This window comes from Lissotriton helveticus, chromosome 10 (assembly GCF_964261635.1).
Source record: "Lissotriton helveticus chromosome 10, aLisHel1.1, whole genome shotgun sequence".
In the NCBI taxonomy this organism is placed as follows: Eukaryota; Metazoa; Chordata; class Amphibia; order Caudata; family Salamandridae; genus Lissotriton; species Lissotriton helveticus.
In genome coordinates this window covers 82,555,064-82,573,404 of record NC_136071.1, presented here as the reverse complement: position 1 = coordinate 82,573,404, position 18,341 = coordinate 82,555,064, and the positions used below count along the sequence as shown (strand labels likewise).

The window sequence follows — 18,341 nt, the reverse complement described above, 5'->3', positions numbered from 1 at the left end:
GATGCAACTGACCTCAACTTTATGTAGAAAATCCGGATGACCCTAGGACTGGCAGTAGCCAAACGCAACATTGCTCGACTGTGGGGTGTGGTGCAAGCACCACAATTGAGGGACTGGAAGTGGGACATGGACTGGTGCATGTTGGCTGAGAGGGTTATATAAGAAAGCAGTGGCTGTCATCGGAAATGGATGAAAGTCTGGGGGAAACGGAATGTTTACAGAGGGGATCTCTCTGCTCCCCTCATTTGTGCTGGCTCCGGGGTCTTGCCTTCTAACTGCTACAATCTTCTTGCCACAATCTGAGATGCAGAAGGTCGGTAATGTAGGTACTGTTTAGAAATGTGTGCTCTGTACTTTCTTTATCGTGCCTATGTATGATAATACATGAACTACTTGTCTGCTTATTGCTTGCCATGTTTCTAATAAAAAGATCGTGTAAAAATAAAAAGAGTTTAATGGGAGAACTGAGTGGAGTGTTGCTGCTCCCTCCATTAGGCAGGTGGTGGGCTGGTCGAGGAGTAGACACAAAAGCTGTTCCTCTGTCTGGCTGAGATCTGGTGTCTCGAGCCTGGGCTTACTGGGTCTGGTATTTATTCAGGTAACCTAATGCACTGGGACACCTGTATTTGCCCAAAGTTGTATACCCCTCACTCGCCACCCCGAGGCATAGAACTCTAGACAGCTTGTAATAACAGCCTAGGTCTCGTAAGTGGAGTACATTGACCAACTCACTATCTGATTTAAGCCCCGTGCCTGCCTATTTTCTAGGCTGCCTTTTCTTATGGTTTTGACTTTGGTTCATCAACCCACAAGTTATTGTTACCCATGATCAAGAATCACTTGGCTGAAAGCCGCAGATGGAGGGCCCAGTTCTTGGAATTAATTCAAGAATGCTGCGTTGTATCTATTATGGCAATAGGTCAATGCTGGCATGTTTTGTGTGTTATGTATTGGTGTTTGTTGAGAGTATATATCACCCTAAGGTCTCATAGCGCTAGCCTGTACTCAGAAACCAAGAGAATGAAGAGAAGGGGAAACCATCTGGGCGGGGTGGGCTCAGAATAGACAGGTTTTAAGGAATTTACGGAATTTCTTATGAACGATTTCGATGCCAAGGTGCAGAGGTAGGGTGTTCCATATCATAGGGGCAATTTTGGAAAATGATCTGCCGCCGTTCTTAATGGTGCAGATCTTTAGGCAGTTAGAAGTTGTTTACTGGCTGGCTGATGTCTTTTCAGTTTCTTAGCTAGATATTGGGGCCATTGTCTGTTAAGGGTTTTGTATACCAGACAGCAGATTTTAAAGTTAACCCGCTTCCTGATTGGAAGCCAGTGGAGGGTCTTTAGGTTGGGAGCCGAGGGCGAGCAGGGGTGGGGGGAGAGTTAAGAACCAGCCTGGTCGCTGTGTTCTGCAGGACCTGGAGCTTTGTTAAGTGTTCTTCGTTTATGGATGCTAGTAAAGCATTGCCAAAGTCTAGGCGGCTTATTATTAATCACCGCACTAGTGGCATGCGAGAAGACAGTGGGACCCATTCAAAGATTTTTCAAAGGCTACGCATTAGTCCATAGCATGTGCGAGCCACATCATTTACGTGGTCAGACACAGAGAGTTTGTTGTCAATTATCACTCCAAGATTGGTGCTGCCGTCTTAGGTGAAGGACATGAACCTAGGGTGGAAGGCCACCAGTCATTGGTCCACAACTTTTGTGCATTTCCGAAGAGTATGATTTCGGTTTTACTAGCGTTAAGTTGGAGATGATTGTTTGTCATCTAATCATTAATGTCTACCATGCATTGCTTGAATCTGTATTTAGTATCGGTGGGATCTGGTCCAAGGGTGATTAGCAGTTGAGTGTCTTCCGCATACAACACTGTTTCAAAGCCATGGGCTTTAATAACCTTGGCTAAAGGAGATACATACAGATTAAGAGTGTGGGACTTAGGATGGATCCCTGGGGCACACCCTTGTCAATGGGTTGGCTGCTGGAGGTAAAGGCTCCTATTTGAACCTTAGATGTACGGTCAGTCAGGTAGCTCAGTGTGGGGCCCTCTACACCAAGCTCCCATGAATGTGTGTTTTGGGACAATTGTGCAGCAGGCGACCACACACTCACAGGATAGGTGCAATAAATTGGAAAGTACTGCACGAATGTCTCCGCAACAGGAGTCTGGATCACGGATACATAAATCCTTGAAGAAGTTGATTGAGTTGTCTCTGGTCCAGATTATATTCAACCAACTATGTTGCACTGGTTGTTCAAAACTAGGTTGCAGGAGTCCAGGTTTACTTTCAGGCTGAGCAGGTGATAACAAAGCACATTCTTATGTGGGGCAAGTTTCCAGAGAAATTCTGGACTCAAGTGGGAGCATACCGAGACTATTTCTTCGATGAGTGAAGCTTGTTGTGACTGCTTCGACAGGGAAACAGAATGCCAAACTGATTGCTGAGATCACAGACTGCAAAGCCCTCTACAATTGTTTAAAAACGACATGCACCGTAGAAGAGACCAGATTTGATCTGGGAGAGTGACCCCCCAGAGCAGGTATACAAAGTCACAGCAGGAAGACTAAATAAAATTACTTGTAGAGAGCTCACATTTAGTTTATTTATTTATTTATAAAGTTTTATATAGTTGAATGCAGTAGCTAAATACTAAAAGAGTCTCATTTTACACCAGAAATTTGCCAACACCCCGCAACAAAAGGCACTAATGTACCGCCTCTTTAACTTTGTTACAATACCAAATAATGGGTTATGTGAGAGGAAATATAGCGAGCGAGAGAGAGTGAGCGAGAATATATATTACTTTATCTCTGAAATTCCAGCTAAAACCAGAAGGTTTGTCACTATGTTTCCATATAGGAATTGCAGAATATACCTGACTGGAATCAGAAAACAGGTCATACTTCTTACTCTACTCTCGCAACTAACACACCATCATAGGGACAGGATAGACAGAGCGCAGTCTGTGGGTCCCTAGGGTCCTGAAGACTGCCTGCGACACAAATGTGGTTTGATAGAGGCCGAAACATGTTGAACAATCAATATAAAAAGAAAAGGTCATATTAACTCAGACCTGTAATTATATTTTTGGTGTTGCGGTAAGAAGGGAATATAAAGAATAAAACTATTGTTTTACCAGACTGCACTCACTTTTAAGAGGAATAAGACCCCAGGAGACTCGAAGCATAAAAAAACTACACTCAATGTGCAGCATCTATCTGTGGAGAGCCAACCAGAAAAACCTACTGCTGGTGAGGGGTGACTCAAATGATGAAGTTTGCCACCTAGTCAAGTGAGGAGCCTGCATTCTTCTAAAGATGGCCACAAATGGAAACCTTTCAAGTTAAGCAGAAATACTATTAGGCTACTAAAATATGAAATGCCTACTTGTTCTGTAACACTGGCCATGATACCCTTAAGATTTTGGATAATTTCTACGCATCCAAAGATTTTTGTCCAATGTAACAGTACTGCTATGAAGTGACGTGCTACTCCATTATTAATGCACCGGTCTCCAAATCAGTCTCAATATTGTTCACGACTGCTTGAACCACTCCAAGCTATGTAGATTGTCCTCTAATGTTCTCCTTCCGAGCTTTGGATTCAGGGCAGAACCCCCTATACATTCATTTAGGCAGATGTATCTGTATAATGTTTCCACTGTTGACTCAAAGAAACACTAACTTTACGATGAAATTTGGGTTCACAGCCCATCGTGGATTGGATCGGCAGGCCCAGCTGACAGGTGTGTTTTTTTGATGAGCTGTTTTTCATGTACCAACAAAACGCATTACTGGAACTATTCTGTACATTGGTTTCTTCTCTTCCTTAAGACTTTAACCCCATAAAGCACTCCATCACCTGTGGTTTGGCAAGGTAATATAGTAATTGCTGCCAATCAGCTGAATGGCATGTGTGATACACTCAGCCCAACCTGTTATTCAAATCAACAGGACATTCAGGTCCTCACTCTATGACAAGAAAAAAAGGAAATTGAATTCACAGAATGGAAAGTGATGCAGGGTAAGAATGAAAGTAATGATGAAGATCTTATGCATGGCTTCTGATAAATTAGCAACATTATCTGGAAAATGCTTTGTGAACCTCAAATAGGCTTGTATATTGGTGTGAGGCTTCCCACCAAAAAAAGTAGAGAGGAAAGGGCATTTTATAGATTTCTTTAATTTGTACACAAATGTTCGGAGAAAAGCTAGTGGTGAGTCGGTAGCAGTGGGAGCACTCAGATAATGGTGAACTGATATGGACTATCAGTAACAGGACGGGGCAAGTGAGGACAAATTCAAGGAACGCAGAAGATTGATAAAGACTCCCCGTTATAGGGGCATCGAGAAGACTACCATTAGAGTGAAACATTGATTATGACTTCTAATATCAGAGTATTTTGACAAATACGGTCAGTACCGCTGGACACTGATAAAGGCTTCCAGTATCAAGGGGACACTAAAGCTTCCAGTAAATAATGATAAAGACTAAAAGTAATGGGGGAGATTGATAAAGACTTTCAGTGATGGGGGATATTGATGATCATATCCAGTAACTGAGGACATTATAAAACCTACAAATAGCTAAGAATTATGTAAGAGGCGAAGGAAACCGGTAACAAAAAATACTGATTAAGACTACCTATGAAGGGGAAATGGAAAAGAGCAAAAGTAACTGAGAAGTGGGGTTATTATATACATACAACCAGAAATGGCAAAGAATGATAAATTGATACAGACTACCAGTACCTGGGAAGACAGAGAATACAAGAAACAGGAAAGATAGATAAAGGCCACTGGTAACTGACAATCAACAAGCCCCTGCTATGCAAACTCCAGACCATCCAGAACACTGCGGCCAGACTCATCCTCGGCATACCACGACATGAGCACATCACCTGCGAGACCTCCACTGGCTCCCCACCGAGAGGAGAGTAACCTTCTAGCTACCCACCCACGCCTACAAATCTTTCCACTACACCAGACCCAAATACCTCAACGAAAGAGTCTCCTTCCACGTACCCAAAACAAACCTCCGCTCTGCCGACCTCGCCCTAATGGAAGCCCCGCGCATCCGCAGAACCAGAGCAGGTGGAAGAGCCTTCTCCTACATCTCAGCGAGACCCTGGAATGAGCTCCCAGTCAACATCAGATGCTCCCCTACTCTGCGCACCTTCAAGAAGAGCCTCATGACCTGGCTCTTCAACTGAACTGGAGATGCACCCCCCCCACCCCCCCACCACTCCCTTCCCCCCCAGGGCCTTGAGACCCTCACGGGTGAGTTGCGTCCTTCACAATTCCCTGATTGATTGATATAGAACATCAGAAACAGGAAAGAATAATAACGGCTAACAATAACAGGAAAGCCTTTTACCTAGCATAGCAATAACAAGTAATCCCACATAAACATGCCACTGAATAATGAAGGATAGTTCATTTAACCTATATGCGTATAACAGAATGTCGCACTGCATTATGAGTGACTAGAAATAATATATTTTCAAAAGAACTGTGTTTTCGAAAGTGGGCTAAATGATAGGGCAATTCTGACGAAAGCATTAACATTACAATCTGATCTTGAATATGACTTAGTCACATTCAATAATCTACAAGTCTGGTCATCACAATACAATGCAATACCTTTCTATCCTGTAAAGCAGGCTGCAGTTTATGTGAGGCCTTTCTTATAATAATTATTGCTGTAAGCGTTCTAAAAGGATTACTGCGTTGCCCAACAATAAAACATTCTGCTTCCGCCACACCTTTGCTAATAATTAAAGACGGAGCAATTTGGCTATATCATCATTTTATTATATAGAGCAGTCAGCGTGAAATAAAGAGCATGTTAAGAACACGCATCAGTAATGCAGTACCTTGTTCAGAAAAAACCTTTACTGGTCGAGTCAGCAGTATGGACTTCAGGAAAGAATTAGACAGTAGGCACGAGCACAAGAATGAGCACAATGAAATAATTCCTTGATTAATTGCACCTTACAGCAGAAAACAAAACATTACTCACCTGTAACAATTGGATTGCAACTTGTAGTGCTATTCATTTATGTGCTGTGCACACTCCTACCATCCAGTGTTGGATGTGGACATTGCAATTTGGTTTCAAACAGACTTGTGATACCTGTTCCAAAAACCCACTATGCACCAGACTCCACATTAGATTGTTTTTTTCCCCACCATCCAGACTGGATGCATCTTTCGCAATTACGCAAAGTACGCTGAAGCACACAAGTATTGCTATGACTTTGAAACTTTTTTCACCTCTTTCAAAAAACTAACAATTCAAGTAATCACAGCATCCAATGAATTAAAGAAAGCTTTATTCGGCTGAAATGCCATCAAAGCACAAAGAACAGGCATTTCAAAAAATATTACGATATAACAAACAAATTAAGAATACTGCAAACAAATGCATCAAATGAAAAAGTTTAAAACATCAACTAATTACAGTACTTACCAGCACATTTAAAAAAGATGCTAGTGCAAAACAAACATTTAAATCAGACAGCATCTGTAAATGCATCAATGTGGGCCTACACCTAGTAAAACCATGTACTCTAGGCAACAGCATTAACAACCTTAAGGAAAAAGATTTATAAAAATGTACAAAAAAGATAAAATGAAAAAGTGATTGGAGTGAAGCATTGTCATATAGACAACAGATGGAATCAGGGGTGTACTGCCTCTAAGGGAAATAAAGGATGTGGCAAATAGAGCTTAAGCAACGAAGGGGAATTCTCTCCCAGCAGTGCATAACATGATTGAGACAGGGCAGTTTTGCATGCCAACTTAATAACATTAGTAACAAAAGGAGCCCATAGTTCTAAAACATTTGTAGCAACAGGTTTCACGGAACACCTCAATGTTTTTAACCAAGCGATCAGTCTTGAGCGTGCGCGCCCCACAGCTGAGGGGGTTGCAGGGTGGTAAAATATACATAACCTCCATAGAACACCTCATCAACTGACCATGTTTCCTGGGGAATAATTATATCATATGATTTAACATATTCAAGTCAAGTACCAACCTCAAGTTTCCCAGCTAACCTTACGATATTGCAAATTAAAATCCTGATCTTTCGGAACCCCCCCATTTGGATTTACTGACTCCATGGGCTTGGGACTCAGCGTGCAGATCTGAGAAATGGGATTTATCACAGGAATTAGAGAGGCTGGGCCATTTGATATGCTAAGGGTAACCTGAAGAGTTAATATTGGTGGTTCCCTAACTGCATTACTAGTCCCGTCTGTCGTAAAGTATCCAAGTCAGTCCTGCTCCTGTAACCCTGAAAGCACCGATTATCTAACAAAAGTAAACCCCTCCACAATACGTCGCTAATTAGCCATAAACAAGTTAGGTGACTGTTCAAATTAACCTTTCCTGCGGGACAGCATTCATATAATGAGTCTCACAAGTAAAAAGAAGGTAGGTATCCACCCACAGTAAGTTGATAATTTATAGAAGTATGAACAGCCCAGCTTAACGAACATCTTGTTAAACAACATTGCATAAAATGTACGTCAATACAACAAAATTAACTTCAACGACTTAAGGTTGCTCCTCCCCTACGTAGGTTATACCCTTCCAACACCATTTACAATGCCAGGCTGGCCATCAGTGTACACGTATACACACATGTACACACACACACGCACACACAAACACACACACTTCCAGACACCCTTCTATGGTCCCCACTAAGAGTGTCCTCTTATTTCCAATGGGCTGGTATCAGGAGGTAATGTCCCCATTAGAATTCTGAAAGACTAATGCAGATCTCTTGACTTTCACAAAGCCAAAATCTCCATGTGCGTAATTAGCAGTGGAACTGGGCCCAGAATTATAGGTCTTCAGTAATTCCTCATTTCTCAGTGGACCCTTAGCGCCCTACATTTGATGGACCAGAGTTTCCCCTATGCTGATGTTACTGACACTCCTGATATCAGTAACTCCAGGGATGGGGAAAAACCCATCCATTTCTGGGCTGCTCGTATAAATGGCCTGAATATTTACCCAGTTAAATCTATTCTGGTTGTGTTGCGAAGCCGGGCACAAAGAAAGGGTTACCCTGAAACCAGTTTGGTGCGGAAGGTAATTCACCTACAATCTAAAAACAACTCTTAATGGAGGATGATTTACACCTACTCAAACACGTAAGAGGGACTACACCAAAGATGTATACCCTTATTAAGAGTTAATCCAGAACAACTCATGGCGAGACCCGTCTATCAAATGTAAGTACCGATTTATTAAATGAAGATGATCACAGGAAAAAACAAATTACAAACATAACTGTGATGACTGTGTGATGTAGCCCAAAAGACCTGGAAACTATTAACTTGTGTGCCACCTGAATGACTTATTACTGTACAACTAGAAAAGACCATCAAATATTTCACACCTGCATTACTTATAACAGCAAGGCTTATACATGTGTCAGTCAATGCCCATTACACAAATTATTAGGCGTGAGCCCAGGGGATAAAACCAAATTTGATTTTGGGTGAAATTAAAATTTAAAAAAACAAAATCATTGATGATTATTTTAAACCCTTTGGAATCTTGATCGCGGTCCACTTTGGGGTAATAACTCAACAACATCAACAAATGTGGTTCACCATTAGCCCTACATTAATATTACAGGGACTAAACGCCTATACATTGTAACATAAGCAGAGTGTATAGTCTCAAAATGGGACATGCTTTAATTGAGAAATTACACTCCAGGAAATCTTGAAATGAACTTGAGACAGATCCGCTAGGAAGATCCGACACCTATTTTATTTACAGACCTCCCTGTTGGGGTTATTTAATCTAGCAATTTATTCCGAGTCCGCTAACAGGCACTCTACAAGTTTGAGTAAGTAAGCTGCTCCCTCACAGAGCACTTCACCAGCTGGAAAAGGAGTCCAGCCAAAGCGGTGCTCCTTTTAACATGTGACTGCCACCCCAATGTTTAGGCTATGACACAACAACTGATTACATGCAATTTTACAAGAAGGCTACAAAAGTGTGCATTACTTAAATAAGGAACCTGAGGTTTCCATTCAGAATTAATATCAAGAAATGCTTGAATAAGTGACATAGATAAGACAGGAGTCTTGTCTAATTCCCAAGAGATTCGCAGTCCATGCATTAATAGAAAAGCAACTGATGTAGAGAGATTCACTTAACACTAGTGTCATTGTTTGATTACAAGGGCACTGATCCCAATAAACTTAGCATGTTACTGATGATCTACCAAGGAAACTCTGAGACTCAAATATAACTGAGATAAGGGTAAACCAGTCTGAAGATGTGCCTTCAACTGAATGTCATGGCAATAGTGAGTTAGGGTCCTTGTAGTAAAACTCTTCAGATGTTTCTAAACTACAACAACTTGCCATTGATTTGCACATGGTCGGGCCTGTTCCATGCACCAAAGGTCCTCCAGACGTGAACATGCGCTTCCACCATCCGTTTCCGATTCTTTTGTTGTGATGATGCTTTGCGTTATCCTTGCTTTGATGTGTGATAAATCCTTGCATCCACAGTGGAAAACAAGTGTGCTGGACTTCAGATGTATTAAAAGATACAAATAAAAATGAAATGAAACCTACAATTCGGGGGTGGTCAATGCTTACTCCAGAATATCCCATCATCAGTTATCGGCATATCTTGTCCCTTCTCATTAGCCTTCATACCCATACCTATGCACAAGTCCGCTGGGGTAAGAACGGAGAGCTCACCGAGAAGATACCAGTGTCTAGGGGCGTAAGACAGGGCTGTGTCTTGGCTCCCACCCTCTTCTCGCTATATGTGAACGGGGTGGTCAAACATCTTCAGCAAGAACCAGCCGACGCCCCCTGCCTCGGAGGAGTTCGCATCCCCACCCTACTCTTTGCGGACGACACGCTCCTGATTTCGAAGACCCCACAAGGCCTACAGAAATTGCTAACACGATTTCAGGAGTTTTGTACAGCAAAAGGGTTAACAATAAATGTGGATAAAACAAAATATTTAGTCCTAAACCCTCCTAAGAAACTAGGCCGCCCACCGTCACTTAATTCGATCCCTTTAGAAAAAGTAGCCGAATTCGACTACCTCGGCATTCGAATTACGGATAGGTTGTCCTGGGCAAACCACATTGAAAAAATGGTCCTTAACCATAGGAGAGTTGGAGGAGCCCTTATGAGGGAGTTCAGGGCCTCACCTAGGAGATCTCTTACCCCAGTAATCGACATCTACAAGGCCAAAGTTGTGTCATCGGCCTTGTATGGGGCTGAACTGTGGGGCCACTGCCGAATGGACTCCCTAGTGACAGCGGAGAGTAAGCTACTGAAATCCATTATCTCCGTTCCACTGAGCACTCCATCTGTACCAGTGTGGTTGGACACGGGCTGTAAAAATATCAAAGACCAGGCCCAGCTCCGGCCGCTCCTATTATGGACACGAATATGGAGGGCTGAAGAATTAAAGTCTTATGCTGATGCCCTGGGGGATATAATGAGCCTGGGGGGTTGGCCAAAGATAAGATGGTTAAGTGAAACTAAAAATCTCCTGGAGAAGATCGGTCTTGGAGATTGTTGGCCATCACGTTCAGCCCCTCCAAAAGAAGTGGTTAAGACACATTATTGGAAATGGATTTCGGAGCGCTTAAGTACAAACTCCAACCACTGCAAATCCACGGTTGCCTTTTTACAAATTAAAGACATTGTTGCCTTTGAACCCTACCTGGACATGATTACTATCCCCTTTGATCGAGCACTTTATTTTAAATTTAGAGTTGGATCCCTCCCAGTAGGTGCTGTGGTATCGAAATGGTCATCAGTGGGCCGCACTTCCCCTAATTGTGCATGCTGCCCGAGCAGGGTTGAGTCCATTGCCCACGTCTTATTCGAATGCCCGGATTATGCAAGGCCTAGGAGCTCTTGGCTGAAACCTCTATGTCGAAATATGGGCACACGTAACCACCCAGTAGCCTTGCGTATCCTAACCACAGACACTTCTCCCCCTATAGTGTGTGGAATAGCTAAATTTTTAAAGCAGTTTTGGCTTATTCGTTGTAAGAGATTGTCAGTAGCTGTTTAATTCATTTTTTTAGCTAATTTATTAACGGGCACTTTATGCCCTTTTATCCCTCTTAAATGAGTTTTATACTGGCTTCTTGTACGCAATGTTTTTCTATTTTTGAAACTGTAATGCTTGTATTTAAATGTGCTTACAAGATATCTTGCATATCGAATAAAAGCTTATGATAAGATTAAAAGATACAAATAAAAATGAAATGAAACCTACAATTCGGGGGTGGTCAATGCTTACTCCAGAATATCCCATCATCAGTTATCGGCATGCACTGTTAGCAGGTAGTAGATTCACAATATTTGCAGAAGCAAAATTGAAAGCGGAGATTATCTGAGGTTGCTGCTGAGTTCATTTTCAAAGATACTTTTTGGATAATTCATTGGCAGTTATTGGGAGTTTAAAGATGAGCAGTAGAGAGTAGATGGAAGAGATCATAACCATGTGTGCAACAAAGTATAACAGAATGCAAAGAACAGAGGCACTTTCGGTTTCATGCTTCGATCTTGATTAGGATCTGCTCCCCTATGGATTGAGGTTAACAGGTCCATTCACAGTGTTGAATGTGAGATTAGACCACAGGAACCTCCGGCTCAGGTTGAAACCGATCCGGGGTTACTTGTCTTTCCCCCTAAAAGGGATCTTCTTAGAGGAAACCTGGCTTGGCAGCTCGGGCTTGATTGCTTCTACTGGAGCAGGACCAAGTATGATTTGCATAAGGTGGGCTCTTGCCAGAAAGGCTCAGTGGGTGAGAAAGGATGGTCTGGGAGGTGGCCCGTGGGATTGCCAGTAGATGAGGTTAATTCAAGCATTCCTTTCATCACCTTGCTTTTTTCCCACAACTTGGGGTGTAGCATTAGGAGTTTCAAACATTGGGGTCTACCTGGCATTCCACAATGTAGAACTGTTGGTAACATAACCTCTCTTCCACACACCCTTTCTCTTTGTTCCTGGGCAGCATCTTACCTGAATTAAGGACGTGAATTACATCAGAGAGGTAGTAGGACGGGGGTAAAGCAGTGGTTAAATAATAGCAGTATGTAGATAAGGAGTGAAAGGAAAGGGTTGCAACTGGAAGACTTCTGAAGAAGAAAACCTCAGGGCTCACACTGGAACCACCATTACTAATCCCAGACGTCCATAAAGAATTAGAAGCGGTCTTTTGTGGGCTAGAACTGCGGGCTGGTGCACATGGTCAGGTTTTTCCCCTCCACACCCCACGACAAGCAACACACTTGATGACCCACCTGGCCGGTCCACTGGAGCTGGGAGTGCCACGCCCCCAGTAGAGTATCGTAGAATTCCGTCAGCTGCCGCTGCAAGGGCCAGTCCCCCTGGCACAGGTCCTGCCATATGGTCACCAACTGCACCTGTGAAGAGGTCAAGGGCATAATCAGGCAACTGAACAAAGGGAGTTCGGCCCCATCAAGAGGCTGGAGAACAACCAGAGATACAAAGTATCGACAAAGTTATGCAGGGCACATGGTCACCCCTATGCCTTGCTGAAGCGCATGTCACAGGAGCCCCGCTTAACAGATGCACTCATTATCAGCAAGTACACTGTTACAAAGTAGAAATCTTTAGGAAGTCAGGTTGTTGGTTGCAAGTTTATCTTTATTGGTAGTTCAGTTCAGGTAGCTTAAGGTAGTGCCAAGATGGTAAATAAGCTGTAATGTATGCCCCACCAGGAGCAGTATATCCTTACTGCTCAGCCTGCTGTCATCAACTGCCTAACCCCCTGCACCCAACATTCTATGTAGTCATCACATTCTATAGGCAACAAGGCTGAACAGGAGGAAAGAGCAAAGGAAGAAGAAGAGCGTGAAATAACCTCACAACATACACCTTTAAAGACACGCAAAATACACAGAGCGCTATTAAAACACAGGGTCAACGGAGATGGAACCAAGCTATGCTGCCGATGCTGACCACTTTCTGTTATGTTGGGTTGATCCCCTGGATTTGCTATGATTAACCATAGAAGGATGGGGGCATCGCAGGAGGAGGACCATAGCAATACGCAAAAAGACAACCTCGCTTCTACGGGGTAAGATCCAGGCAGCAGCATTCCCATATTTCCGCTTTTAGACCAGGTCCAAAAATAGTGCAGACAATGAATGCTGTCCATACACATAAAAGCAGGGATCAGGTTGGGAATGTAGAAAGGAGGCCATGGAATGGGCTGGTGCTGAGAGTCAGTACAAACATCACAGATACAATGCAGAGTTCAGTGTGCACGCAAGGCTAGGGCGTGGGTCGTAGTTATAGTGGTATAATGGTTCTTGTAATATAGGGATCCTTAAGGTGAGAAGAGAGAGGGTGCCGGGGTCTCAGCCGCACATGGCGGTTGGGAGCAACCACGAGACGAAGAATGGAGTATGGGTGTTTAGACAGGAGCTGCTCAGGTTTGAAGAAACAGCTGCATGCAACCCACCACCTTTCTAATCTTCTGCAAGTAATCTTGTTGTGTCTCTCTCAAGATCACCGAAAATTAATTTAAAGCGTGTGTGATGTGTACAAAAACACAACTACATCAGACAGCCTCAGTGAGTGAAGGGAAATCTTGTGTAAGTCAGACTCTGAAATATATTGCTCGGCCGCTTGGTAACTCAGTTTACCAGTCGACTGACCATCCCCAGGCTGCTCGACGTTTACAAGTCTAGGCTTTACTAAATGAAGTCTTTGCGGATCATATTTGCCCCTCTGTGGCAACGCCTCCACCCCAAACTCACTAGATTCAATCTGTTGATGTGCATTGGGCAGAAGGCATCCCAAACACTTCATACACTGCACTTCACTGGAAGGAATCCACACCCTGAACTTCACGGTAAAGCAATCACCGGAGGTTCCTCGGCTAGGCATAGAATCCCGAGCACTGCACTTCATAGAAAGGGAATACACACGATGCACTTTAAAGGGGGGAAAAATCACAGACTACGATTTAAGGGGGAGGCAAGCTACACGCTACACCTAGTGAAAGCCTTCCTGCGCTTGAAGGAGGAAACATCACTAGATGCAGCACTTCTAGAGACAGTAGCCCGTGAAAAGTACATCCTCAGCAACACAATGATCTTCAAGGGAGGCGCTATGAAGGGGCACATTGGTTGTCCTTAACTGGACCAGAAATGTTCCATTTTATTTTTTAACAATCATCAAGTGATCAGGTTTTACTGCCGAAAATAGGAACACAAAGGAACAGGACATTTGGTTCTGTGTCAGAGGTGAGTTGCAGCTGCTGCAATCACGAACCTGAGCTGGCAGTTCATAGCGCAAACAAGATATTAATATAGAGGACACAGTACAGGAGACACTGAGACGTCACAGGTGACGAAAGGAGAGCTAGTGAAAGCAAGAGGCAGAGCAGCACATTCCCGAGCATAGACTCTTATCATAGTCACCGAGGCTTGGAAGTCTGTCGAGCGGTGCAACAGCGCCACCTGGTGCATGATGACGGAAAGAGCGCTCACCAAAGGAAGGGTGGGAGAGCAGTCAAACGTAATGAGATTGATAATAACTTGGGGCCATATTACTAAGGTGAAGTATCGCCGCTTTTTCGGCGAATTGTGCCGAGAAAGCGGCGATACTTCTAGCGCCCTATTAACAAGGGCATGCTAACGCCTGCCTCAAGCCCACTTTGCATGTCAGCGAGAAACATCGCTAATGACATGCAAAGTGGGCGTTCCCACGTCCAACCACATGTAAAATGTGGTTGGAGGTGGTGGTAACACCCTATTACCAAGGCAGGCGTTGGGAGAAGGAGACCTGCGATAAACTCGTTTATCGCAGGTCTCCCAACGCCTGCTCTGATCAGGTGTTAGGCATTGATAGCATGGGGGTGTGGATCATAAAGCTGAATCCACTCCCCCATATTATCAAGGCACACATTAGCGCGTGACAACAACGCTTGTTTTCACGCGCTAATGTTCCCTATCGGCGGATTTAATATCGCCTACGTGTTGCGCGTTGATAATGACGCGCTAACACGGCGATAAAATCCGGCGATAGCCGGCGATAGGGAAATGTGCGTTGTGTGTTTTTTAACGCACATCTTGGTAATATGGCCCTTGATTTTTTATTTAGCGCTTTCCACTGTACTTCTGAGGTTTCTATTTAAGCCATGTAAACAATTGTTACTGCCTAAAGTAAAGCACTCAATTTAGTGAGTTTAGGACTAGTAATTCGAATTCGTGAGATTTAGATAACCACATCACTCACTGGGTGTGAGTCTTGCTCAGCTAGCCATCCCGTCGAATGAGGACAGAGAACCCTATTATTTTATTTTATTACATTCCTCTCCTTTTTGGGTTAAGATTTTAATGGCACTCTGACACCCAAGCACACATACATAAGGTGATGGTAGGCTGGTTGCAATAACTAACCACTGGCAAATGCTCGGGGTAGCATTCCAACCCATTGTTCATTTTGCCCACCAAACCACCACGGATTAGACGCAGCCATTTGCAAACCGTCCGTGATCCTGCTCCAATAGGAACAGTCCAGCCCAAACTGCCAAACCAGGACCTCTCTGAACCGGAAGACAAGAAACCCAAGACCTGCTTTACCCTGATTGGGGCTCTTCGGTTGGCTGTAACGTGGTTCCAGTGGCACACTGAGCTAAGGACCATGTTTAGGCATACCCATGGCCTCTTAGGGTGGTACATCAAACACACAAAAGGTGGTGGGAGGCTGCTTGCAATACTTCTAACCACTGACAATCACTTGGGGTAGCATTCAAACCCATATTTCATTTGCCTACCATGCCCCCTGCGTATGCCCGAGTCTGGATTAGATCCAGCCATATGGAAGTCAGTCTGGGTCCTGCATCAATAGGAACGATTGAGCCCAAATGGCCAAGCTCTGAACCGCAACACAAGCAACCCAGGACTGGTTTCAGCCTCATTGGGCATCTTCAATCAGTTGAAGGATGTAAGTTCCTCTGTGGCCATGGGTATCTCCAGATGTGGGCCCCTTGTCCATAGGATCTAAAGTATACCTCAATAATGAGACTTAACAAGACTGAAACCGGTCTGGGGTCGCTTGTGTTCTCTCCTGGAGGGGCCTCGCCTAGAAGTTCGGGATGGACTGTTCCCAAGAGGTGCAGGGTCAGTGTTTATTTGCTGAAGGTTGACCTTTGTCTAGAGCGGCAAAGCGGATGAAAAATGATGGATTGGAATGATACCCCAAGCGACTGCAGTTGTTAGAATATTTACAAGCATTACTCCAATCACCTTTTATGTGATTGACTCCGAAACCCAAGTCATCACATGAAAAGACCATGGAAAAATAACAGAGGATGGAGGACTGTGGAACAAAGACCGAGGAGAGAAAAATGAGACTAGGAAGATAAAGGAGGCAGACCACGCAGGAGCATTAACTTAATAGTGCTGGAGATGCAGCAACAGCTTAATATTTTCCTGGAGAAAAACGCGAAACTACACGAGATCCTGGACAACAAACTAACCACTAAGATGACAGAGTCAGGCAGTTGCTGCGGACATCTACTCGAATCTCAGTCGAGGCCTTTATTCTTCCAAGGTGGTTACCAATAACATGCTAACCACAGAGCAGCCACGTTTTCATTATGAATGTGTGACATTCATGTACACGGTCTGCCTATGTGTGACATTTACGTTTTGTCTCTTTGGTACTTCGAGTGGCACATTTTTTCATAAGCAGAAAAAAACACAAATGCAATGCAGAAATTTCATGTGTCGTTTAATTCATTAAATGGAGGTACAAAATCTGTGATTATCCTAAAAACAGTACAATTAGAAGTACCAGGATGCTCAAGGAAACAAAAAAATAAAAATGAACTACACATCTAACAGATGATTACTAAAGATCTCTGAAGTTGTTCCACATCATGTCCTACTCTACTTTCTTCTTTGAGGCTTATTCATAAGTACCAATAATCACGCGCAGTACATATACCAAAGGGGCTTAATTTGTACATGAAGAAGTGTCGGTGCCCGAAGCTCTGCTCAGAAGCCCGTGGCTGGTGCAATTAGCGTGGGGTACCGACGGACAGAACGGGCCCTCATTCACTGAGCAGATACCAGGTGAGGAAAGGCGTACTCCCACATAAAGCTGGGAAAGAAACTACACCTCCTGTGATAAATCATGTGAATACTCAACTTTGAGTCACATACACTGGTAGGATGTATCGTACCAATGATTTTAGTGTTTAATATAATTTCTGCACAGTTTTTCGTAGTATTTGCAGTAGCGCAATTTCTATCTGGTCCTGAAGAAAGCCTGGTTAGTGACATCTTCATGGCTGACACATGTAGACCCGATTCTCTATTGCTTTAGATAGTTATTTTGTCAAACTATCAGTATTTGGTTTTAATCTTCACACTAAGATAGCGTGTATTAAAGTCATTTGTGTCTTAGTAGTCAATTTTAACTACCCCTTTTTTGCACTTTTTCATTACACTTTATTACACTGCAAATCATCAGCACCACTGATTACAATATAATTGTGGTTGGAGCAATAACCAGTAATGATTGGAGTGTAGCTGTTCCCCTAGATAGGTGCGGGCTACACCAGTCACACAATTGACAACCATTCCCAGATGACGATGCCCCGCCACTGTGGTGGGCTGATGGGATTTATTTTGCCTCAGTGAGTGTGGGTTTGCTTCTGACTCGGAGATCACTTGTCCTCGTCTTTCTTTGTCTTGACGTACATAGACCGGTAGTTCCCTTCTTGTTGTTTCTGGTGCAATTAAATGCCAGGGCACGAACAGCAAAGCTGTGAAACAATTCACCTGATGCCTCTTTCATGCCCTACCAGACACTCCTTCCCCCTTTATCTCACTTTCGCAGTGAGATAAAAGTAAAAATAAGTGCTGGTGGCCCCCATCGGCTAAAATTAAGCACTCACTGGTCACAAGAAGTATGGAGTTCAACGGTCTTAGGCAAAAACAACAGCAAATGCTCCTAAGCAGAGATGACAGTCAATGGCCCCAGGAAGTAACAAACATCCATGATCCTAATCAGCAACAACCACCAAGAACCCAAAGCAGTAATTACCAACAACATTGGGCCCGAGCAGTGAACCCCATAAGCACCAGATGTTAACAACCTTCGATGGCCCAGGCATTTATGGGTTTCAAAGACACCCGGCATTATCACGTTTCAAAGGCCCCAGGCACTGAAGAGCACCAGTGGTCGTAATCAGTGAAGAGCATGAATGGCCTCAGGCAGTGATTAGCATCAATGGCCACGAGGCAATACCTCAACAGCCATCAGGCAGTAAC

The 18,341-nt window shown here is 43.6% G+C and overlaps 1 protein-coding gene across 1 annotated transcript in view; it reads right to left on the bottom strand.

The window, feature by feature from the left end:
- COG7 (component of oligomeric golgi complex 7) overlaps positions 1-18,341 on the bottom strand; it is a 219,679-nt gene that overhangs the window by 133,751 nt on the left and 67,587 nt on the right. The window contains exon 7 of the mRNA XM_078664791.1: positions 12,327-12,449. Within this exon, the coding sequence (XP_078520917.1) occupies positions 12,327-12,449 (123 nt within the window). The remainder of the gene's footprint in view (positions 1-12,326; positions 12,450-18,341) is intronic.